Source organism: Pantherophis guttatus, chromosome 2 (genome assembly GCF_059756535.1).
Source record: "Pantherophis guttatus breed Tessera chromosome 2, ASM5975653v1, whole genome shotgun sequence".
Taxonomy (NCBI): Eukaryota; Metazoa; Chordata; class Lepidosauria; order Squamata; family Colubridae; genus Pantherophis; species Pantherophis guttatus.
The window spans coordinates 253,926,332-253,951,922 of NC_142064.1; the positions used below are offsets into that span (position 1 = coordinate 253,926,332).

General features: G+C 41.5%; 1 protein-coding gene across 4 annotated transcripts; it reads right to left on the bottom strand.

Moving 5' to 3' along the window:
• LOC117660136 (cholinesterase-like) lies at positions 1 to 25,430 on the bottom strand. Of its 4 annotated transcripts, XM_060691059.2 has the most exons (5): positions 25,307 to 25,430; positions 10,901 to 12,422; positions 9,568 to 9,722; positions 8,745 to 8,785; positions 1 to 705 (listed from the first exon to the last, which is right to left on the bottom strand). In XM_060691059.2, exons 1-5 carry the CDS (start codon positions 25,380 to 25,382, stop codon positions 682 to 684), a joined length of 1,818 nt encoding a protein of 605 aa, XP_060547042.1. In that variant the 5' UTR covers positions 25,383 to 25,430; the 3' UTR covers positions 1 to 681. The 4 variants fall into 4 exon arrangements, with proteins under 4 accessions (XP_060547042.1, XP_060547038.1, XP_060547047.1 ...); XM_060691055.2 differs by lacking the exon at positions 8,745 to 8,785 and having other exon boundaries at positions 25,307 to 25,429; XM_060691064.2 differs by lacking the exons at positions 8,745 to 8,785; positions 25,307 to 25,430 and adding an exon at positions 13,568 to 13,671.
• Between the last annotated feature and the right edge of the window lie 161 nt (positions 25,431 to 25,591).

Genomic DNA, 25,591 nt, shown 5'->3' on the forward strand with positions numbered 1-25,591 from the left:
GATTTAAAATGTAAATAGTTTATTGATTTTAAATAAACAAAAGTTTTTCTTGATAAAAGAAATCTGGCTTAATTGTAGCTGCTGGGACATTCCAAGATCTTATTGACCTCTACAACCTAAACTAAAAACTTTTCTAACACTTAATGCTATGAATTTCTGCTAACCATTGCTCTAACCCTACCTTTCCAAACCATGGATGTTTTTACAGCATCCAGCCTAAACTGGTTTCTCCATATCAGGATATATTAAAATAATTTTGACTGCAATACCTAGAATATCAAACTTGCCCATTTATTAAATTTAAGGAGCTCAGCTCTATGAAAAAGATATGTGAGTCATTAGGTTATAGCAAAATTTGGCAGAATTCCTGTTTCCTTTATTTGTTTTTCCACATTGCATCAAGTTCTTATGTTGTTGTGAAAATAAAAGGATTTTTATCCTAAGAATTCAAACAGTATTTATTAAGAGGTTTTTTTTGAGGGAGCGGGATTAATTAAAAGCCTGTCTCAAATCAAAATATAACAAATTACATCTGGCAATTTATTATTTTAACAGCAAAAGTGTTGTGGGTTTTAGTTGTCTCCTTATTTGTCTTCCAAGTTCCCACCAGTCAGTCTCTGAAAAGACAATGGATACTTCTGGAAGGTTCTCTGGTGCAGCTTGTCATCATTTCACCAGGCTTTAAAGATAAGTCTTGATTGATTCCTGAGAGAAATAAACACACAACCATTATTCTGAAGCCAACAAAACTGTAGCTAGGTTTTCAAATGGTGCCTTTGAGATATGGATGCTATTTTCAAAGAGGTTCAACCTAAGTGGCAGCCCTTCATAGTAGGCCAGTTCAAGACACAGGCAAAGCAGAGATTACAGGATGCTCTTCTCTGTAGTAAGGTGGAATAAGATAATTTTATTTATCTTTGTTTATTATATGTATCTCGTCTTTATTATTTTTACAAATAACCCAAGGTGGAGAACATTCCCCACACTCCTTCCTCCTCCTATTTTCACAACAACAACAACCCTGTGAGGTGAGTTGGGCTGAGAAAGAGTGACTAGTCTAAAATCTGCCTATGTAGTATAAGGGGAACATAGAGCACCTTAGATGGATTTTTGAGATTAAGGCACCAGACTAAATGTTATCAGACCGTGAGTTCTAATTCTACCTTTCTGACTTTCATGGCTTAAGTAGGATTAGAACTCACAGTCTCCTGATGTCTAGCCTGGTGCCTTAACCTTAACCTTAATAGGCCACCTAAGGTGCTCTGTATTCCCCTTATATTAAACATGGTGGGGTTTGTGGAATCAGAATGCAGGACCCAAAGCAAGTAATCAAGGCTCACTGCAGTATTTACTATTAATAGCGTGCACTGGAGAAATTCCCTTCAGAAAATCGAGGGAAGATTCTACCGGAAGCATCACGGCGAGACAGTCGGGGAATAGCAGGCTCTGATGAACCTTGCAAAATCCCGGGCTGACAAGCCACTGTCAAGGGGTCTTTGGACCAGATCTGTCTTTTTTTTTTTTTATTGAAAAAGTTTTCAAATACAAGTTTTTCCCCCTTTTTCCCCCCCTCTTCCCTAACCCCCCCTCACCACCCATCCCCCCCTGTGACTTCTTCACAACATTAAGCTAATTCATAACTAATTACATAATATTTTACCATTCCCCTACTCCCTCCTCAAAATACTGACCCTTAACATAATATTCTTATAACCCCCATTTTCGCAATAATCTGCCCTTTTTTCTCCTCCCCCAAACTTATAGTATATTATTACAACAACATAACATTTAATCTTTTATATATATTAATATAACATTTCAAAGCAGCCTTCTCCCCACATCCAAATTTAACATTTATTCAATTCTATCCAATTCCTCCACTCCCCTAAATATATGACTTAAAAATCCTTTTTCTTAAACTAATCAATCAGTAAACTAACCTATTTCAACCCAGTTTCCCGCAAAATTACCATGCACTACAATTCTAAATATGAACCACTGCCCACTCTGCTAAAATATACATATATCTATGTATACATTCCATTTTATAAAAAGAAAAAAAGACAATAACTTTAAATTTATAATCCATATAATATCTTCTTTGACGTCTTTCCACTGGATTGTTGAGTCCATCATCCATAATTGGGTAACATAGCATCCTGGTGCAACAGTTTGTTCAAAATCTTCAGTCATCATCTGCCCCCATCAGTAATGAATATCCTCATATATATATAAAAGTAAAAAACAACCACCCGAGTGACATTATGATTATATTCCATATAGTTGTAATTGTGGTTTTCATCAGGATTATTAATTCCCATCATCCTAGTGGGTAACAGCCAGATCTTCTGCATGCCCCAGCATGACTCTCTTGCCTTGTAACTCGAAATAGTTATAATATATTTATCGGTAAAAGAAATCCAAAATAGATAATTCAAATCCAACAATGTAAGGCTCTTTTCACATCCCAAAATCACGGCATTGCAGAGGTCTGCCACTATCCTCAAGATAGTATTAAACAATACTTCGCCTCCACTATTTTCACATATTCGTTCATTTTTTTAAAGTCCCTGGCTTCGCTGTTGCTTAGTTTAGAAACTACTATTTCTGTGAGATCTGTTTCTTTTCTTTTTCTTTTGCGGGTTGAATTTCCATCCTGGTTTCCTTCCTACAAATTGTGTATCAGCTAGTTGATCTTGTTGGTTTTGTTTTATTATGTCGTATTTCTTTTCCATCACTTGTATATCAACTGGTTGATTTACGCACTTGTCTGTAACTTGATAATTCATCACATTGGAATCAGATGACACTGCTCTCATATTTATAGACAGTCCAGCTGGGGTATCCAGGGAGCCCGAAGACAATTTATCTACCACAGCCTCTATAATTTGATATTTTCCCTTTGTTTCCAACTCCTTTTGTTTGTCCTGTATTATGCCTAAAGATGTTAAATTCTTTTTAAAGATTTTTTGATAAAATTCTTCCGCTTTTTCAACAGTGTTCAGTTGGTATCTTACTCCTTGGTGTCTGAATATTAAACCAACTGGAACATCCCACCTAAATAGGATATTTCTTTTTTTTAACTCAGACACTAGAAAACCAAATTTCTTCCTCTCCATTAACATCTTAGGCGGGAGCTCCTTAAAAATCCAAATCTTTCTTCCACGAAATTGCAAAGTAGAACTAAAAGAGTTCTGCACAATATCATTTCTTATTCCTTTATCAGTAAAATAAATCACCACATCTCTAGGCAATTGCTTTTGTTTTGCCAACCAGGAGTTTATTCTATAAATTCTGTCAATCCTGCAAAACACTTCATCAGGTTGAACCTTTAAAATCCCAGCCAGAATTTCAGAAGATATCTTCCTTAAATCATCTCTGTCATTTTCCTGCAGACCTCTCAGTCTAATTGCATATTCTGTAAAATTATATTGAATCATTAAAACTTCTCTTTCAATCCTCTGTTGTACATTTTCTTCATTACCAATCTTTTGGTCAACCTCCATTTTAGGTTTGTCTTCTGAACTATTGTCCTGAATATTTGCCAAATCCTTTTTAATTTTTTGGATCTTGTCATCCAAATTCTCCTCAGTTTCTTTCATTTTAGACTCTAATAATTTGGTATTTGCATCCAACTGAATCACAAAGTCTGCTAAACCATTAGCTGTTTTTAAAATCTTTCGATCCAAAAAGTCAAACTTAGATTTCACCAATTCACCAATTTCTTTAATTTCCAGCTTAAATTTTTCAAGTTGCTGATTCACAATCTCATCCCTTCTTACAATCTCCTCAAGAAGAAATTCTATTATATTAAAGTCAGGTTTCTGAGACTGGAGAGTTAGAACTTGTTGATGTAATTTGTTAATGGGGGAATCCCCCCCCACTGCCTGTTTGTCTAACTTTATAAGTCTCAGTGCCATTTTTCCACACAGACAAGATTTACTGGAAAAGAGAAAAAAAAAAAGCTTTTTTCCAACCAAGATCAATATCAGATCCCCAGGGAAAAAAAAGGAAAAAAACAAGAGTGAGAGTGAGGTTTTGCCTTCAATTACAGCCAGAAGTATTCACTCCGCTACTTTGTAATAGAAAACGGAAGGACTTTCCCCTTCAGCCTCTCTTCAAGCCGCAGCAGTCACAGCAGCAATCGCCATTTTAAAAATCTTTTTTCCTTTCACTTCTTAAACAACTTCAATAACTTTTCTAAAATAAGAAGAATACTTGCGCTTCAGGATCAGAGGTCCAGCTCACGTCTTCTTTAATTAATTTAACAGATTTGCAGGCTTGCTTTTGCCCCCTAGCTCTGCGTGTAGCAGAGATCTCCCAGAGCCCGGAGCATCGGCTGGGGATACGGGGAGTCTCTTCCGCTCCCTCCCAAAAGTAAATAAAAAACTTTTGGGATTAGGCAGAGGACTCTACCCACCCCAGCCGGCTCTATCTCCGTTTCCTAATGGAAATGGAGTTTTTTCGAGCTGCCATTCCGCTGAAAAAGGCGGCTCTTACAGGCAGTGGGTTCGACGATCCCGAAGGAGCGTCCGGCGGGAACAAACAGCAAACCGGAAGTCGGACCAGATCTGTCTTGTAGGGATGGAGAAGAAGAAGAGGCACCTCGCACGACCAAGAGGAACAGGCAAGTTCCTCGGATGTCAGCGGAAACTCTTTTAATCAGCAGCGGGGGTGGCGGCCATTGCGGCCATCATTAACCTGGGGCAACTGGACCAAGTTTTGAGCAGGAGCGGTGATTTCAACAGAGTACTGAAGCCGGGTAAGTGATTGCCAGTTCATAGGCAAAAAAGGAAGATTTTTAAATTTGTTAAGGGTGCCCCAGCGAAATGACAGTGGCTAATGGGCATGGGGGCAATGAAGGAAGAAGAGTAAAGCCAAAGTTTAAAGTGGCAAAGCCCAAAAAGAAAATTGATTTTTGGACTAAAGTGTGTGGAGATAATTAAAAAATTAGAAGAAAAAAACCCCATAATAGGTGTAAAGAGGATTGGAAAGAATTTAAGAAGATTTCTCTTGATTGTTGAAGAAAGAACAAAGAGAAACTTAAAATTAAAGCCCTGTAATAGAAGATTTTTTCTTTAAAAAAGAAAAAAGAAAAAAATGGATTTTGGGATTTGGATTTGGATTCTAAATTGATTTGGGAAAATACAAAATAAAAAAGAAGAGAAAATTTGATAAAGATTGGTAACGTGGATTTTAAACAAAATGGATACTTTTTTAGGCTGTTGATTGGAATTATGGATTGGAGAGAGACATCTATAGGCAGAAAAAGAACTCTACAACATTGAACTTTTTCTTTGAAGACAAGAGAAGGACTTTTGTAGTGATAAAAGCGGTGGGAACTTTTAAGGAGGGTTTGTTTGTCTGCAAGCTACTCGACTTTGATAATCAAAGAAGGTGGATTACAACAAAAATTAAAATTAGAATAACAACAACCCAGAAATAATAAAATGACGCAGGAATTTATTGAAATGATTAAAATGATTCATATATCACTGAAAACAGAATTAAATGAAATGATTATAATGCTGCATGGAAAAATTAAACCGGATGAACCAGAAATCACGTTAGAGCACACTCAAGTGGATAAAGAAATTACAAATGAGAAGCAAGAAAATGAGATTGAAGATAAAGACAAAGACAAGGAAAAAGATATTAATTATGAAAAATTAAATGATCATGTGGGTACTAATAATGAAAAGGAGAGGAGAATTGGGAGAAAAGAGATAAATTTAGCAATAGAGGTGAACTTTAAAGATTACATTGGGATTAACAATGATAAAAATAGAAAGGGTGGAAAGAGATAAGGAAAGAAAAAAGGGGGGAATAGGAAAAACAAAAAAACCTTAAATGATTATACTGGGATTAACAGTGGGAAAATAAGAAAGAGGAAAAAGGGATGGAGAGTAATGGGAAATACAGGGCAAAACAGAAGAGTTCAGGATTTTAAAATGGAAAAAAAGATGGGGAAAAAGAAGAAAAGAAAAAAAGAAAATGGGAGAACAGGAGAAAAAAGAAATAATTGATGGAAAGGGAAAAGAGAAATATGCTGTATACAGTTAGAATCAAAAATGAATTGAAGTAAGATTTTTAGATATAATGAATTTTAGAAAATGCAACAGTTGAGATTTTGGAATGTATTTAATTGTAATAAATTAAGCTGAAAATTAATTTTGTTTAAATTAAGTATATAGCAATGGAAAATTACCTTGATTAATAAATGAACTAAAAAAGATTTGGAAATACAAATAAGTTTAATATATGAGATTGTAATATTTGGAATATCTTTAACTGTAACTATGGAAACTGTAATAATTGGAACATTTTTAATTTTAATTTTGGAATTTAACTAAAAAATTGGAAATTATATCGTATTATGAATTAATTAGATTTACTGCTTAATTAGAAGTGAAGATATTGTTGAAAAGGTATAAATATATTTGATAAAGCAATTGAAAATTGGATTTAAGATTTAAGAAAATGTACTGTGCAAAGTAATTTGGTTTATTGTTTAATAAGAACAGATCACATATATATTTGAAAAAGCAATGGAAAAGAAATGAATGATTGTAACATTATATATTTAAGTGACTTTTAGTAAGATATTGGATTGTAATATTGAAGTTGACAAAGAAAAGTATTTGTGATTAGAATAAGGGAATCTAGGGAAATATGGGGAATTAACAGCTTTAAGGTTTGGTGCCTCTTTGGTTCACATTCCATTCCATTCTCAAGCTCATGTTGTTGGAGCAGCCGGCCTGTTCCAGATTGACACCTCTGGTTTCTGTCATCCTGTCTCCGTATTTTATGGCAAGATGCCAGCAAAGTAGGCTGAAGCCATTACGATGGCAGACCGGACAGATTCACTCATATTTATACATTTCAAAATGGAGGGGGAATTTTATGCATGCATACACATTGGTAATTAATAACCTAACTGATCTCAAGTTACTTCCTGCCCTTCTGTTATCTAGAGAGGACAATGGACTTAGTTAGAAGAAATATTTGCATCTTGAGATTCAGAGGTGCCTATGGGAATGTTCTGATAACATTTATCCCTGGGCTACAAGGAGACATTCCCAATGTCTCCATTTGTCTATTAAATAGGATGGGGAGAAACAGGCTTCGACTCAACCCTTCCAAGACCGAGTGGCTGTGGCTGCCGGCGTCCCGGTATAGCCAGCTGACGCCATCGCTGGTTATTGGGGGTGAATCATTGGCCCCCACGGAAGGGGCCCGCAACTTGGGCGTCCTCCTGGATGCACGGCTGTCCTTAGAAGGGCATATGACGGCTGTGGCCAGGGGGGCTTTTTATCAGGTTCGCCTGATACGCCAGTTGCGCCCCTTTCTGGATCGGGACTCCCTACGCACAGTCACTCAAGCACTCGTCACTTCTCGTCTGCACTATTATAACGCTCTCTACATGGGGCTCCCCTTGGGGTACACCTGGAGGCTCCAACTGGTGCAGAATGCGGCCGCGCGGGGGATTATGGGAGCGACTGGGCGCTCCCATGTGACTCCTCTCCTGCGCGAGCTGCATTGGCTTCCGGTGGACTTCCGGGTGCACTTCAAGGTGTTGGTGATCACCTTTAAAGCGCTCCATGGCTTAGGGCCAGGGTACTTACAGGACCGCCTTCTGCCACCAATAGCCTCCCACCGGCCAGTTCGCTCCCACACAGAGGGCCTCCTCAGGGTGCCGTCGGCTAGACAATGCCGGCTGGCGACCCCCAGGAGGAGACCCTTCTCTGTGGTGGCACCTACCCTTTGGAACAATCTACCCCCAGAGATACGAGTGATCTCCGACCTCCGGACCTTTCGTCGGGCCCTAAAAACTCATCTCTTTCAGTTAGCCGGTCTCTCTTGATTTTATGATTTTATGGTTGGTTTTAAATTTTGATATGGATTTTAAATTGATAAATTTTAAACTATGGGCCAAATTTAATTATTTTAAATCTATTTTTAATCGTATTTATGTATAAATGTTTTTATTTTGGCTGTTCACCGCCCTGAGTCTGAAAGGAGAAGGGCGGTATAGAAATTCGAATAATAAATAATAAAATAAATAAATAGTCTCATTCATATGAAAACTGATTTCCCCCACAAGTTGAGTTTCATTCTGATGTTTTCTCTTTCTCAGCACTGTGTAATCTTCTCTGTAAGTTACTCTTGGTGGCTCATTGCTTCCTTCCCTATGCCCAAGGTCTGTATCAGTTTATTTGTTTGTTTATTTATTTATTTATCAAATTTATATGCTGCCCTCTCTCCGAAAAGGACTCAGGGCGGCTCACAGCAATAAAACACATAAAATTCAATATTAAAATGTTAAAAACCATTAAAAGTCCCCTTAAAACCCCATCAGTCCAGTCCGGCCTGGCGAAATAACCATGTTTTGAGGTCAAGGCGGAAAGAGCGAAGATCAGGGGCCATCTGTAGCCCCAGGGGGAGTTAATTCCATAAGGTAGGTGTGCCCACAGAGAAAGCCCGTTCCCTAGGAGTCACCAACCGACACTGTTTATGCTGAGATCGAGAAGTTTCTCCAGGTTCCTCTTCCACAAAGGCCATTGGCATCAGCTTGGAGAGCTTCCATTTCTCACAGTGAAGCTCAGCCACAAAAGTGCTACTTAAAAATGGTTTGAAATGCCAATGTGAAATTACTATTTAGGAAGAAGTCTAGTCCCCTTCTGAAATCATCCATCTTGATCCCAATTGCCGGCCATTACTACAACCAAGCACTGGATTCCTACCTGATGTCTACTTCCTAGTCCAATGAAACCTTTGGACTGCTCTGCAGAACAAAGAAAAATGAAATATCAAGATAAGGTGTACATCTTATCACTAAAGAATCTGAATCTAGAAGTAAGATTCTGAGGATTCCATGATTCATGGCATTTTATATATATATATATATATATATATATATATATATATATATATATATATATATATATATATATGTATATATATATATATATATATATATATATATATATATATATATATATATATATATAAATATATATATATAAACATTATTGTTTGTCACATGGTCAGCCAGATGTTTAGACTGGATTTGACATTTTTGGTCCACCTACTCTGTCCTTCCAAAAAAGCTGGGATGGGTAGATATTTTTTGATGGTATTAAAGTTATCATTGCAGGATGTAAGCTATTCCAAATAAAGCTGCCTTTTGCATTTGTCTGAGAGGGATTTTGTTAATGACGGTGGTCAAGAGGCGATCCAGATGTTTTGGGATTCGTTATTGTTGTTGTTGTTATTATTGTTGTTATGTTTATGTGAGCAACTAAGGCTTACTTAGAGGACATTACTAGAGACCCAACTCTTGGGACGTCATGAAATATGTTTGCTCTACAAAATTTATCACTAGCATTACAAAATTGTAATCAAATGAATATATTTCAGCAAAGAGTGGCAATAAAATCAATTTTTAGAGATTGCTCTATGAGTGAAATGGGCGATCTCTATATTTGATATATAAATGATTTTTAAAAATATCTTTTTCATCAACCACTACTCCCTTCCAAAGGCAGAACTAATAGTTGAACTTACGTGTTTCTTCAGCCTTTGAAAAAAGGCTCTTTAAAAAATCGCAGTGCTCTATCACCCTTTCCTGGAATGGCTCAGTATTAAGAAGGAAGAAATTCTGCTCTGTGGCATTATAGAGTGGCCACTCATCCTTGCTGGCTGCTGACCCAGTGGGATTCCTAAGGAGGAAGAAAAGGACATTGATGGAAACTAATCACGGGGAGAAACAACCTAGAAATAAGGAGAAATTTCCTCACAGAACAATTGATCGTTTGCCTTCAGAAGCTATGAGTGCTTCATCGCTGGAGGTTTTTAAGAAGAGATTGGACAGCCACTTGTCCAGAGTGGAATAGGGTTGCCTGCTTGAGCAGGAGGTTGGTCTAGCAGACCTCCAAGGTCCCTTCCAACTCTGTTATTCTGATGTGGCTCTTTTCCAAAGAGACTGGTTTTGACTTGAGAAACTACAACCAAGGGGAACTCCCAAAGGGGACTTTGAGGGAGGGGTGGAGTTTGGCTTGGTGAAATCTCTTGTGTCTCCTCCTTGCTGATCCAAACCCAGGTCAGCTTCCAGCCACCATCCTGTGAGTTTCCCCTTCACTACTTACTCCCTTGCAAGCCTTTGCTCGTTCTCTTAATGGTAGAGTAATACTCTGTTTCTTATCTCCCTTTTGCCTCCTTTATTCCACTTGGAGAAATAATGTACCCTGGAATATGTGTGATACCACTGAACTCATAAAAGAACAATTATCTATAAGTGACATTATTAAGAATCCTTAAAAATTCATGGCTATTTCCAGTACAGGTAATCCTTGATTTACAACTATTCACTTAACGTCCATTCAAGGCTACAATGGAACTGAAAAAAGTGACTTACAACTAGTCCCTGCACTTACAACTATTCCAGCATCCTCACGGTCACGTGATCAAAATTTGGCTGCTTGGCAACTGGCATGTATTTCCAATGGCTGCAATGTCCCAGGGTCACATGATCACCATTTGCAACCTTCCCAGCTGATTTTCAACAAGCAAAGTCAGTGGAGGAAACTGGATTCACATAATCATATATTGTACTTAAAAATTGCAGTTATTTGCTTAATAACTGTGATAAGAAAGATTTTAAAATTGGGTATGATTCACTTAACAACAGTCTTGCTTAGCAACAGAAATTCTAGTCCCAACTGTGGTCGTCAATCATGAACTATTTGTATTAACACAACCTGTAACCATACTCAAAGGAATAGTGTGCATTACTTTATGGCTGTTTTACTTTAGATATAAAGTGCATTTGTTGAATGGAAAGGCTTTCTTTGGATTTAAAATACTGGTACAAATTTTTGAAATAAAGTGAACCACTTACCCAGTTCTGGCAAACTCTGCCCAGTAGTACATCATTTTACGGCTCAGTCTGGCTTCAGCCTCTGTGTATGTTTGATTGGCAGGCAGCGTTGATTCAAGGGTTCCAAAAACAAAAGGAACCTCAGCACCATGAGATGCCCCAATCCATTCAGGCCAAACTGACCATGAAGGGCGATGTGTGAATAAATAGGCATATACAGGACTCCCACTTTTTCTGATATTTCCTGCAGCTTCAATCATTGGGCATGCAATGATCCGATCTGTATAGAAGTGGGACATAGCGGAGCGGTATTTTGCTGGGCCCTGATTTCCTTCACTGTACTTCAGTGCAATAGTCCGAATAAAATCTTCAGTTGGATTTGGCACCAACAGCTGTATCCCTTTCAGAAGCTGCTCCTGATTGATGAGATTGTGGGTGATGTTAGGGAAAGTAGTGTGGACGTATGTGGCCGCTTCATCAGAGGTTTCACCTATGAGGACAGGTTTGGCCTGAAATTGCCCCTCCTCCATGAGCTTTTCTGGATCACCAAGCAAAAACTCCCCATCTACGGTTGGCCTGAAGGGAAAATTCAAAAGGAAGCCACCTTTCAAGGACAGAGCTATTTCATGCCGAATAAGTTCAGAAACATTTTTTGATTGCAGGCAATGCACTATGCTGATAGTATTGTCCTTGGAACAACCTAGCAGATGAACAAATTCCAGTGATTTTTGTTTGGCTTCCTCAGGAGACCTCCAAGCCCAGAAGGCATTGGCTGTTCCACTCTGGATCACCGCTTGGGCAAAAAGGTCCTGGCTTTTTGGTGCAAGAAGATGGAAATTCACAGAAGATCCTCCAGCACTGTGGCCCAAAATGGTCACCTGAGAAGGATCTCCCCCAAAGGCAGCTGCATTCTCTTTTACCCACTTCAGGGCCAGCTGTTGGTCCCATAAGCCTAGGTTCCCTGGAGCAGCTGGTGGCAAGTACAGAAAGCCCAGGGCTCCCAAGCGATAATTGATGGTGACCACAATGACGTTCTCAGCAGCAGACAAGGATGCCCCATTGAACATGTCCAGAGAAGATGTGCCCATTAAATATCCCCCTCCGTGTATCCAGACCAAAACAGGGACTGATGAAGAAGGTTGTGGGTGTGGCACCCAGATGTTGAGGGAAAGGCAATCTTCTGACAGTGGTGTTTTAGGAAACCATATCTCTGCTTCAGGGATATCCCGGGAAATAAATTGAGAACAGGAATTGCCAAAACTGGTGGTTTCCAATGTTTGCTTCCATGGCTGATGTGGAAGAGGTTTCTGGAAACGCAACTTCCCCAGGGGAGGCTCAGCATAAGGAATGCCTAGATAGGCTGTCACAGATCCAAGGCCAGCCAGGAACTGCTTGCCCTTAATGGGGCCACTGCTGGTTATGACCACTGTGTCCCCTTTAGACGCAGAACCGGAGGCTAATGGAAACAGAAGGAGGAGGAGGCAGCACAAGAGAGACGGACATAGCAGACAAGGCATTGCAACTGTAGGACGAGTTGCTGGACCTGGAAAAAGTTACAACCAATATGAGATTATTCCAATACTGTATTAACCCACCTTATGCCAATTCATGATTATTTTATTGGGATGGTGGGGCTCCCTTTTTGCTGAGGACACCAATGGTGAGCAGGGAATGACTTAGTCAACTTTCCCCTTCTCCATGATGTATCTCCAACGTTCTAGAAAAACCGCTTAGAACTCTTGATTACTGATCCCCTTGCTCAGCGAATGGACAGTTTTACACTGAATTATTAGTAGATCTTCTCCAGAGTTCCCAATACAGTGTTGTTAGATATTATCTGTGTTCTAACTTTCTAATTTATTCCAGAATCCTATTCTGGAACTGTGTGTACTAAGCCCTATCTTGTAAATTATGGTTAAGATATAACTGAAATAAATAACAATGTAAAATTACCCCAAATCAACATTTTTACTGCTCCAATCTTGTTTTGATCATGTCAAGTCAGAAGAGTCACTGAAACCTAGGATTATGAAGGTAAGGGTACCCTCTTTTGGGAATGTTGCGCAATAAAATTCCTGAGAAAAACCAGTTATGCTAAGAATGGCAAAAAGCAAAAATGTAATGCATCAGAAAAAAATGGAGACAGCTAATCTATAAAAGGCTATAAATCAGTGTTTCTCAATCTTAGCAACTTTAAGATGTGTGGACTTCAAGTCCCAGAATTGCCACCCCGCCCCCCGGTGCCCCCCCCACCTCCTGCGCCCCCACCCCTCCCGCGTTATTCTTACCTTTTATTTGGCCCCACCCCCAATCTATTGCTGCCTCCTGAGTCCCAGCTGATGGCTAGAGGGAAAAAAACTGTTTAAAGTCTTGCCACTGGGCTTCAAAGGGCCGTCCTACAGCTGATCAGAGTTAAAAGAAAACAAATGAGTAGACCGGTGCCTGCAAAAATACATGAGTAGATCAGTGCCTACAAAAAATAAATGGGTAGATCGGTACCGCTCTGCAAGCAGTTAAAAGCCTGGTAGACCAGTACCTCTGCTAAATCCTAAATAATTGTCACATGACCATCAAGCCACACCCACAAAATAAGCCACGCCCACAGAACCAATAGTAAAAAAAAATAGAACCCACCCCTGCATTCAAGCCATAATTCAGTTAGTGAGTTTTAGGCAAAAAGATACTTACAGAAGACATTCACCTTGTTCGCTTGTAGATTGTTAATGGCAATGCTTGGAAGAAGATTTAATGATGTTAGGAAAGTGCTCAAAACACTTTGATTCACATGTCAAGGTGATGCATTGGAGAATGCTTTTATACGCTAACCTTCTCGCCTACAATTATACATAAAACAAGGAACAAGAAAATCAACTCTTTTGGATTTACACTCATGAGAAACACACATGAAAGGAACATATCAGTCTTGTCATTACATATCCAAATATCCTCTTGCAATAATCTAAATAGTTTTAAAAAATTGATTGAGCAAGCTGGCGAGGAATTTTGGGAGTTAAAAGTCCACACATTTTAAAGTTGCCAAGATTGTGAAACACTGATCTTATAGGAACCTTTCTCAACCTTTTTATCCTGGAAGAACCCTTATAATAAATTTCAAGTCTGCATAAAGATCACAAAAATATAAAAACATTGCAATGCAGCTAAGTTCTAACCTAGATAAAACATGTTTTACAAGAGCATAGCAACAGGCTAGCAGCTAAGTTACAGCACTTAAAAATGTCCATCGGAGTGAGCAATAGCATAGTGCAATGTGCAAAGTTTTTTTTTAAAAAAATCAGATTTACAGTATTTTTTTTCTGTCACTTGTAGAATCTCTGAGTCTGAGGAATCCCAGTTGAGAAAGGCTGCTGGATTAATATCCTATGAATTCCCTCCAAACTCCCCCTTCAATTTTCAGATTGGGATTATTCGAAAGTAAATTTAGCATATTGATAAGGGTCAAAATTATACATCTGTTCCAATACCCTCCAAATATGCTTTGCAAACTTTAATATAGGAAATACAGAACAATTTTGATTAAAATCTGACGTGATTCAAGAGAGGTCCTACAATATATTTCTAATTCCATAGTCCATAGTGGGCTTTGAATTTAATTGCTTGGATTCTTTAGAAAAATAGAGGTCATATGACCAATCAGAAAAAAATGATAAATTGATGGCACATAATTAATCAATAAATCAATATGGGGATTCCTCCAAATCTATACATCTACCGTGGTTCCCCAAAAATAAGACAGGGTCTTATTTTCTTTTGACCCCCGATATATGGCCTTGGCCTTATTATCAGGGGGTCTTATCCCTAAACCTTGGCCCTGGAGCGTCGACCAGCTGCTTTGCCGGTGCTGCTCAGGCCACTGCTTCCAGCAATCGTGGCAGCTTTTTCGTTGTTTCCCCGTGCAAACAGCACGAGGTAAGGAGGCAAAGTGGGGGGAGAAGTGGGGAATATGCCTCACACGCATCTGTCATCCATGCAGACGTTCTCCTCCTGGGTGGCGGCAGCACATTCAGCTACCCAAAACTGGCTTGCCGATCTCGGCCGGCGAGGGGGAGTGACAGGTGGGGAGGGGTAGGGAAGGAAAGAAATGGAATGGTGTGTTTTGGCACTCCTCTTTCCGCCTACAGTCCGTCGAAGTGTGCGAGCAGGTTAGTGTGTCTTCAGTAGGATTCTACTTTTTAATTTTTTTTTCATATAAAGTGCACTGTGAACAGAACATGGTCAGACTGCTCTCCCCTGTCTTAACTTTGGCTGCCTCCACCACATGCAGAGGAACATGTCAATTTTTTCTTCTCACTGAAAGACCCTTTTCTTTCTACAAAGGGAACTCTGTTCTTGCAAAGGTGCCATGACTTTAACTCTCGAAGCCCCTTGCTGGAAGTGTTTTCTTTGATGGCGTGAGCCACTGCCTCTGCGGCGGGCTTTCACCGTGGCCCTTGGACCTGGAACTCTGATTGGGAGTGCCTGGCCCATCTCTCTCTCGCATCACCTTTCCAGGAAATGGGTCTCCATCCCGGACCGCCGTGCTTGCCAAGCAGGCCCTTCATCCCCACGCAGGCCCCACGTGAGCCACTGGGAGGCTGCATGGAGACGCGTGGGGGGGGTGTCAGATTGCTCTCCCCTGTCTTAACTTTGACTGTCTCCACCACACACAGGGCCAATTTCAAGGACCTGGCATCTTTCTTTCGGGATCATCTGAAACCTCAACTAGTTCCCATCAGCCCAATGGAATAGGAAGGGTGGAATGCTTCAATGGGCAAGGAAAGTTGGCACACTCCTGAGCAGAAACCCCTGGGTGGGATGTCCCTCCTGATGGCTGGTCCATATAGTGCAGCTTCACGAGAAAAGAAGAGTCAGACATGGGCCTCTTTCTGGAGGCGTTGACGGCCCGCTTTGAGGATGGCTCTCATACACAACAAGTGGAGGGGGAGCTAATGTCTGTGAAACGAGGCCGGCCAGCAAAGGAGTATGTCCTTGAGTTCTACCCACTTGCTGGTAAGCTGCGGGAATGGCCAGAGTGCCTTCTGGTTCACCAGTTCCGAGCGAGGCTGGACCATGAAATCCACCAGGCCTGTGTGTACAGGGGCCTTCCGCCGTGACTCTAAGAGTGGTTCTGGGCGGCTGATGAGCTGGACACCGGGTTATGGGAATTCCAGCCATGGGGGAGGTCAGCCATCCACTCCACTGCCTCGCCCTCCAAGACTGCCGTCATTGCAACAACCATTGCCCATTGTGACGGGTACAGCCATGCATAGAGGTCCAGGTGGCTTATGGCTTGGCTGAGGAATAAAGCCACCCGATTGGGGTTGCCATCGAAGGAGACTTCCTTGGCTGGGGCCTCCATGCCACCTATGGAGGCCACCAGCCTGGGGCCCAAGCAACTCCTGGGAGCCACAGGGCATTGCCCCAAAGCTGGCACAGGAGGGGCTGGCTGTTGGAGTCCCAAGTGAATACTCTGCCTGAGACCCAGCAGGCCCTGCTGTGGACTGCAACATGCGCGGCGCATTCGGGGGGGTCAGATGAGGTCAGCCAAGCAGGACCACTGGGCACATAGGTCAGATTGGGATGGCCCATGGGAGCGTCTGGCGGCGTGGTCTAGTCATAACTTCAGGCTTGCCAGATAGAAGCGAGTCTCTGCTTGGGTCCCCAGCTTCCAGGCCTGCCACGACACCATCTGCTCTGGGCCCACCTCCTATGGTTGCCAAGATGGAGCATCCCAGAAACTAGCCTCCCCGAAACGCTCATGCAACACATCCATAGTGCTACTACCAGGGGTGGTAGAGTAACTCCACTTGCTGTCTTCGTCCCCTGTTAGGTGTCTCTCCTTCCATTCATGCAGTGGGGCCCCTGGACATGGAAGCATTGGAAGTCTTGGCCCAGAAGTACCGGTGGCTACCGAACTATGCCACCATTCTCCCTGTCCAGTCCCAGAGCCCACCTGGGCATCCACCGGCTGCACCCTGGCACAGTCCTCCCACACTTTGGCCTCACAGCTGGCTGAGCACACTCCCCCAGTATCCTCAGATGTTGGATCCTCTGCCTCCACTGCGGCCTCCACCTCCGGTACCTCCAACAGGGTTCCTTCCACTGTAACCAAACCCAGCCACTCCACCAAACTCTAAGAACAAGCCAAAGGGAAAGGTGAAAAAAGAGCAGTGCTGACTTTCTCTCAGCCTGGCAGAGTAGGCCTGACAGGAAAGAAACAAGGCAAACAAGAGTCAACCACAACTGCAGCAAAACTTGGTTTTACTTCCTATAAACAGGCCCAGCCCAGAATGAAGATGGCTTCATTTAAGTCCATGTAAAGTCAGCGCTAGGAGCGTCTGTCTTCCAGCACTAGTTTTCATCTGTGGGCCCCAACCCCCAATCACCCAATGGCCACACCCCCAGTAGCCAAAATCTGGCTCTGCACTCCAGCATCCTGCCAGCCCAGCCACCATGGAGGCCACCCTGATGGTGCCCCACGCCATTGTCCTCCGAAACGGCTCCATTTGCAAAGAGCCACCCAGGTCAGAGCCGGAGGCATCAGCTGAGAGGAGGCGGCTCGGTGGCCACAGGGAATCAGCTGAGAGGTGCAGGAGTTGTCTATCGCAGCCCATGTGCATCGGCCACACGCCTGTGAGTGCCAGAACACTGTACCCACCACTGCTTCATCCACCGCTGTTCCTGCTGCCTCGGCCGCCACTACTCTGGTCATGTTGCACACACACGCACACATAGGTATGGCAAGCCCTTGGACTTGCCTCAACATTCTTACAGAAGCGAAATAGCAAGTTATTATTTATTTATTTATTTATTTATTTATTTATTTATTTGTCAATAAGTACAAGGAAACAATTAACAGTATAGACATAGACATGGACACATGGCACAAATAAAAGGATATAAATAGGCAAAACATAGCCATGAACACATAGAATGATTACATATAAATGGGGACAGTAGGACAGGGATGGTAGGCATGCTGGTGTGCTTATGCACCAGCATAAGTTATTATTACGTCCCAAGGGTTTACAAAAACCAGAGTTGAAAAGGCAAAACACAAGAAAACGAAGTGGGGGAAGGAGGTGTGGAAAAAAAAAATCCCTTAGAACAGTACAATATTACCAGAAAAGAAGTGTCAAACTTGCATCATCACGGCGGTGTCACGTGACATATTGGGACATTTTCCTCCTTCACTAAACCGGGCATGGGCATGGCCAATGCGTGCCGTATCCAGCCCACTGGCCGGGAGTTTGACAGCCCTGCCTTAGAGCACTAGATTCTTACTTATCAAGTTTGGCAATTGGACCAGGTTACAGGCAGTCCTTAATTTACAACTATTTGTTTAATGACCATTCAAAATTACAACAGCACTGAAAAAAGAGACTTTTCCATATGTAGGACTGTTCCGTCGTTACATGTTCAAAATTCAGAGGCTTTATGATTCATGATGGTTGCAGTTTCAAAGGTACCCTTTGGCTACCTTCTGACAAGCAAAGTCACTCTATCTATAATCATCAGCTGCATGTATTTTGGACCTGGTAGTTCTGATTTGTCAGATTTGCCAATGAAATCTTTGTTGCAGCTGTGTTACTGGCCATTTTCTTTTATTCTGTTGCAGTCTTCTTTTTGTTGCTGTAATTTGCTCTTATTTGTTGTAGTTGGTTATGACTGACTGTTTATGCTGCTGCTGTACACTTGGATGCAGTCACTGGGCCCATTACCTGTTAGAAATTCTGTTTACGTATAGCACCACAGAGCAAACAAAGAGTACAGTCACCATGCGCTTTACTGCTCAACTGTAACAGGAAACAGGAAACTCTACTTAGAACAAAAGAGCATAGAGTATATACCATAGATCCAAACTTGTAAACACTGCCATCTACTGACTGAATGCTATTGTAGTTATTGCATAAAAATACATTCCAACAATGAATTCCAACGGTTATGGATAATTCCAACTGCTGAGATCTGCAAGCCCAAGATAAGAAATCAAGTGTCGGGGGGAAGTACAGTAATCCTCAACTTACAACCATTCATTTAACAAATGTTCGAAGTTACAGTGGCACTGAAAAAAGTGACATAAAATTGGTACTCACACTTACTTGCTTGGCAATTGGCATATATTTAAGAGGATTGTAGCATCCTGGGGTCACATGATGACCATTTGCGACCTGCCCAGCCAGCTTCCAACAAGCAAAGTCAATGGGGGGAAGCTGCATTTGCTTAATGACCACATGATTCCCTTAGCTGCAGTGATTTGCTTAACAACCATGGCAAAAAGATTGTAAAATTAGGCATGAGTCACTTAACAGCTGCCTTGCTTTACAATGGAAATTCTGGTCCCAGTTGTGATCCTAAATCAAGGACTATCTGTAGATAAAATCTTGTCTCCTCTAATAATTTGGAATCCAAAGGCAAAGCCATTTTGTCCCATTTTTCTTGGGAAATCCAAATTCTTATAAATCTGGAAATTGTTGAAGGAAGAGAAACAGCTCTTTTTTGTTTCTGACACCATGGCTCATTAAGCTGACAAGGTGTGTTGAACAATTATCACCATCATCATCACACAGGGAATTTCCCAACAGGAATCTGTAGATTAATCTTCCATACTCTTCACCTACACTGTAGAAAGGAGTGTTGCAGGAAGCTACACCAGGGGTATCAAACTCAAGACCCCCAGGCCAGATCCAGCCCACAGGGTGCTTCAATCTGGCCCATGGGGCTGGCCTAGAAATAGCAAAGGACTAGCCCGTAGTCCCCTCCCTCCCAGCTGGCCCGTGGAGAACAACAATGCTGATCCGACCCTCAAAAAAATCCAGTTTGACACCCTTGATCTACACTAGTCATCAAAAGCCGTTGATATTTTGGTATAGATCTTCTTCTTCCTGTTCTTTTCATAGTGCACAAACCACAAAGTCAAAATGCTCCTGGTGTTTCATATTCAGACTCTAATTATATCAACTTTAAATTCTCACCATCTACATGAACCATCATAAATCTTTGCCCCACTCCAATCTTAACTTGCACAGAACTTCTTCCTGGGACATAAAATGGCTGCTGGGACCTGCTTGGCTGGTTCAGATGTAATGTTGCAACTTGGGCATTTGCTATTTCAACATGTTTTCTATACGAATGTAAGAAAGAATAGTTTTTCATGCTATATACTATATACTATTCTTCCAAGCATAGAATTCTTGGTACCAAACCTGATGCCATCATTCAAGATGGTTTGAAAAGAGGTCAAACACCTTCTTTAAATAAACCTTCTGTATTTATTTATAAAATAAATTATTTATAAATTTATTTATTTATCAAATGTAGAATCTGCTCATCTCCCTCACAGCTCTGTATTCGAAACTTAGTATGGAAAGGTGGGAGGAGAAACTAGGAAGAAGGAAATGGAATGATAGGATCTCCTTCCATATAACACTGATCTCAGCCCATATACAGTAATGTTGAAAACATCTGTCACAGTGGTGGGTTCCTCCCGGTTCGGCCAAGCCGGTAGTGGTGACGATATGATGTCACTGAACCAGTTCTCCCCCCACCCACCTTGCCCCCCACATTATTCTTACCTTTTATTTGGCCCCAGCCCCAATCTATTGCTGCCTCCTGAGTGCCAGCTGATGGGCTATAAGGAAAAAACCTGTTTAAACTCTTGCCACGGGGCTTCAAAGGGCCACCTACAGCTGATCAGTGGTAAAAGGCCATTTGGTGGTAGACCGGTGACTCCAAAAACAAATGAGTAGACTAGTGCCTGCAAAAATAACTGGGTAGACCAGTGCCTGCAAAAATAAATGGGTAGACCGGTACAGCTCTGCAAGCAGTTAAAAGCCTGGTAGACCAGTACCTCTGCTAAATCCTAAAGTATTGTCACATGACCATCAAGCCATGCCCACAAAATAAGCCACGGCCACAGCACCGGTAGTAAAAAAATTTAGAACCCACCCCTGATCTGTCATCAACTTGCAACATAGCTTTCATTTTCAGGTACTCAAAGATAGCAATACCAATAGCACTTAGACTTGTATACTGCTTCACAGTGTTTTACAGCTCTCTCTAAGCAGTTTACAGAGTCAGCCTATTGCCCCCAACAATCTGGGTCCTCAGTTTACCCACCTCGGAAGAATGGAAGGCTGAGTCAATGTTGAGCCTAGTGAGATTCGAACTGCCAAGCTGCTGGCAGCCGGTGATCAGCAGAAGTAGCTTGCAGTACTGCACTCTAACCACTGCACCACCACGGCTCTTCAAGATGAACTTAAGATGGACTTAAACTATGAACTCTGGGAGTAATAGGGCAGGTCCATGACCTTAAACCCCTGATTGGAAAAAATATCTGAATGGTTTCTGTCAGGGGTGAAATCTAAAAATTTTCCCTACCGGTTCTGTGGGCCTGGCTTAATTGGTGGGCGTGGGTTGGTGGTCAGGTGACCCTGTGGGCGTGGGTTGGTGATCAGGTGACCCAGTGGGCATGGCCAATAATAATAAATAATATAAATAATAAATTTATAAATAATAAATAGTACACAAAACAATAAGAGGGACCAAAAACCAACTTTTACACTTTACACACACACAACACAACAATGTAAAAGCAGCTGCACTTGACCCAAAATGGCCCCTGCAACAAGCAGGAACCTCACACCGCCACAAAAAGCTCAAAAACCAACTTTTACATTTTTTCCACACAAAATGCCACATACAGCTTTGTGAGATTTTGTGTGTTTGTGTAGTTAGAGTGAAACACTACAGAAACGCACCAAATCTCAGAAAGCTGCACAAATATTTTATTTTATTATTGTATTTTATTTATATTTTTAGATAAAAGCAGCTAAATTTAAAACTTCCTTAACTTTAAATTGCTATGTCTAAAAAAAAAAAAAAAACCCTTAAAAAAAACCCAATTATTATTTTTTTTAAAGCTCCCCCCCAAAAAACAAACTCCAGTTACTTACTGAAGGGAAATAATAATAAGGATATAATAAATAATACTAGAACATGATATACTGGTATACTAGATTCTGTAACCATTAGGTTCCTGTAATACATATATGCCTTTGTATTTGTGTCACATATATTATGCCTTTATATTTGTATCTCCTGTAACAAACATATTCTGTTATTAGGCCTCTGTAATGTATCTGGTATTTGTCAAACATATGTCCCTGCCATTTGATCTGAACCCATATCAATCTTCTTCCTGTTTTTCTTGTGCCATCTAAGAGCATGGTACGTATCTCAGTTGGAGCTGCAGACATCATCCGGGAGATAATTTACACTTCAGTCCTCCTTTCCCAGCCAGTCACCTGATCTCTTTAAGAGTTGTGGTGAATTCCTGGAGTTATACGCATTACAACAGGCTGAGAAGGGGAACCAGAAGTGATGAGTGCATGCCAATTTACTGGAGTGACGTTGCTGGATCAGGAGTTGCCTTGGTTGCCAGCTGCTTCCTGGGTTCAACTCCAAGTGCTAATTGTCAGTGATTCCATATAGATTCATGTGTGTCTGTGTAGTCACCAGTTACGCAGAGACTGAAGAATCCCCATCTGACCATGTGACTAAGTAAAAAGTGAGCAAGCAAGAAAGGAAGCTAGGTAGAATTCTGCAGGATTTTGAATAACTAGACCAGGGGTGTCGAACTCGATTTCATTGAGGGCCGCATCAGGATTGTGTTTGACCTCAGGGGCCGGGTTGGGTGTGGCCAGGGTAGGTGTGGCCAGAGTGGGTGTGGCCATCTTAACATCGCTCCTGTCGGGGGCACCTATGGTGGCCAAGTGCTAAGACAGGACTTGCCTCAGACCCTCCCTCACTCTCATTATAATCTCCCTCCTTCCTTCCTTCCTTCCTTCCTTCCTTCCTTCCTTCCTTCCTTCCTTCCTTCCTTCCTTCCCTCCGTCCCTCCTTCCCTCTTTCCTCCCTCCCTCTTCTTATTTTTCCTTACCTCTTCATTCGCCTTTCTTCTTCCTTCCCATCTTTCCTTCTTTTTCTTTTTCTTTCCTCTTTCCCTTTCTCCTTTCCTGAGGAAACATTTCTACTTTTGTTTTGTTTTTATTTTGTTTTGCTAGTCCTCTGCCAGTGAAAACAGAGCCTGGGAGGGCTGTGTGTGGCTCCCCTGGGCCCCATTTTTGGCCATGATGGCCTCCTGCAGCTCTCTGCCAGCAAAAACGGAGCCCAGGAGGGCTGTGCGTTGCTGCCCCGGGCCCCATTTTCGGCCACAACAGCCTCCTGCGCCCTCTGTCAGCAAAAACAGAGTTCCATTTTCACTGGCAGAGGTACCGCAGGCCGGTCCGTTTCCAAGGCGGCCCCGCAGGCCAGATTTAAGCACCCTGTGGGCTGGATTCAGCCTGTGGGCCTTGAGTTTGACACCCCTGAGCTAGGGGATTCTGCAGTCAAAAACCCATGTGGCTTCCACTTCATTGGCAATGCAGAAGGTTCTGAAGACCAGGTCATTCTCCCTGATAGACAATCCTTAAACTCTTTCAAGATTTAAAGAACACTGTATTCTGCTCAGAAAATAATAACTGGTACATGGAACAAATCTTCCAGTGCAATTCTGATGGGATCTTAATACTATGCATCAGATATAGTACCTGGGGTTCAGCCTATCTTGAATGTACTTTTATCTTCAGCTTCCTGGATCTGAAAGCGGCAGCAGTGACAATTGCTCAGGTAATTCTAGAATACTTTATGCAAGCATTCCCGACTATCAGAACTGTTAATAATAAATCACACCTTGGGTCCTTGGAAATTGTAGTGCGCTCCATGTGGGATATTTGAAATCTTCAATCGGAGCAACTGATACAAACCAAACATCCGGAGGACATCAGGTGGAAGAAAGCAATTTTAATGAAATAGTGCATAGTGGCAAGTTTTAGTCATGCAAGACCTTTTTTGATATTGTGTCCTTTTTAGTCTTTCCATGCTTTCCAACAATTTTTACAATTCATGGCATCTAGTAGTTTCCCCTGAATATTTATGTGGCTCAAACAGTGGGACCTCAATTGAATTCCTCTAAAAACTCCCAAAACACAATTCGTGCTCATCCATTGGCACTTTATGTTTAGGAAAGTCTTTGTACTATTTATAATATGTGCATGCCAGCTGGCTGAGTTAGTTCACCTGGTAGGCAGTTCTATGGTAAATATCCCACCTCTTCCCAGAAAGGATTTCAACATCACATTGTTAGTTTCTCCAAATTATATAATATGATAATCAATCATTTATATATTGGCCTATTTGCATAGCTAATCTTCCCTTCATGGAGAAGAGATTTCATCAAACTGAATGTTGCAATCATACCACTGCTGTCCTAAATGGGCAAAAACAATTACAGGTAGTCCTCGACTTACAACAGTTCATTTAGGGACCATTCAAAGTTACAAGGCTACTGAAAAAAATGACTTATGACCATTTTTCACACTTAAAATGGTTGCAGCATCCATCGTTGGAGCGCATCACTGCTGCTCAGACCTCCAGTTAAGTGCCACCTTTCAGCCTGTCTGGGTGCTGTCCAGCTGATCAACCTGGCTCTCTGGTGTTTTCAAATGCCACTGTTCCAGGTGTCCTCCCCATCCTCATTCCCCACCCGGCTACATTAATTTCCAACTTATTTAATTACATGAAGACATTTGTAATTGGTGGGTTGGGAAAATAGTCTGGACATAATTTACTTGGTCAGTAAAGCATTTGATAAAGTAGACCACAGCATACATCTAGGTAAGATAAAAAAATGTGGGATAGACAGCATCACCACCACCAGAGGGCTTCGTTACTGGCTGACCAATCATACTCAACACACCGTCCTCAATGGAATTATATTTACATGGAGGGAAGCGCGAAGTAGGTTATTCCGAAGGTTTGCAAAGGTCACTGCTGCAAATCATCAGTATTTCTTCTGCAAAAGGTGCTGGTGCAGGTAGTCCTCAACGTACAACAGTTCCTTTACTGAACATTCAAAGTTAACAACAGCACTGAAAAATGTGATTTATGACTTGTTTTTCCCAGTTGCAACCTTTGCAGCATCCCCATGATCATGTGATCAAAATTCAGGTGTTTGACAACTGGTTCATATTTATGACCGTTGCTGTGTCCCAAGGTCATATGACCATTTTTTGTGAATTTCTGATAGGCAAAGTCAATAAGGAAGCCAGATTCACTTAATGACCAAGTTACTAATTTATCAACTGCAGTGATTCACTTAACAACTGAGACAAGAAAAGTTGTAAAATGAGGCAAAACTCACTTAACAACATCTTGCTTAACAACAGAAAGTTTGAGCTCAATTATGGTCATAAGTCAAGGACTACCTGTACTTCGAGATTGTATCTGGCTTTAATTACAAGTATATATTAAGCAGTTGCTGCAGTATATTCACCAAAGCTGCTGTCCTTAATATCCATGCTCTTAAAATCAAATTTTTATCAATGTCACCTTCTTGCCAGATTAAAGGTTCAGCCTCAGATAATGGTGTGCAGTCAAAATCCAATAACCAGTCTGATGGATCCATTACCACTGCTGCCTCACACTGCTACTGCAGAACAGCTGAGCAGTACGCTAGGCATTGTAACTGAGCTCTGCATTCAACCAGATTACAAAATTTTCAACCAACTCATAAGATTTAACAATTGGCTCCAGTGGTGGGTTCCTCCCAGTTCGGCCTGGTTCGGCTGAGCCGGTAGCGGTGACGACATGACGTCACCAAACCAGTTCTCTTTG

Excerpts from the sequence above, each read along its gene's own strand:
- LOC117660136 (XM_060691055.2), bottom strand. The coding sequence starts at position 25,382 with ATGGATCCATCAGACTGGTTATTGGATTTTGACTGCACACCATTATCT. Across the intron at positions 12,423-25,306 it reads ACCTTTAATCTGGCAAGAAG|GTCCAGCAACTCGTCCTACA; the intron begins GTGACATTGATA and ends AACTTTTTCCAG. Across the intron at positions 706-9,567 it reads TTCAAAGGCTGAAGAAACAC|GAATCAATCAAGACTTATCT; the intron begins GTAAGTTCAACT and ends TATTTCTCTCAG.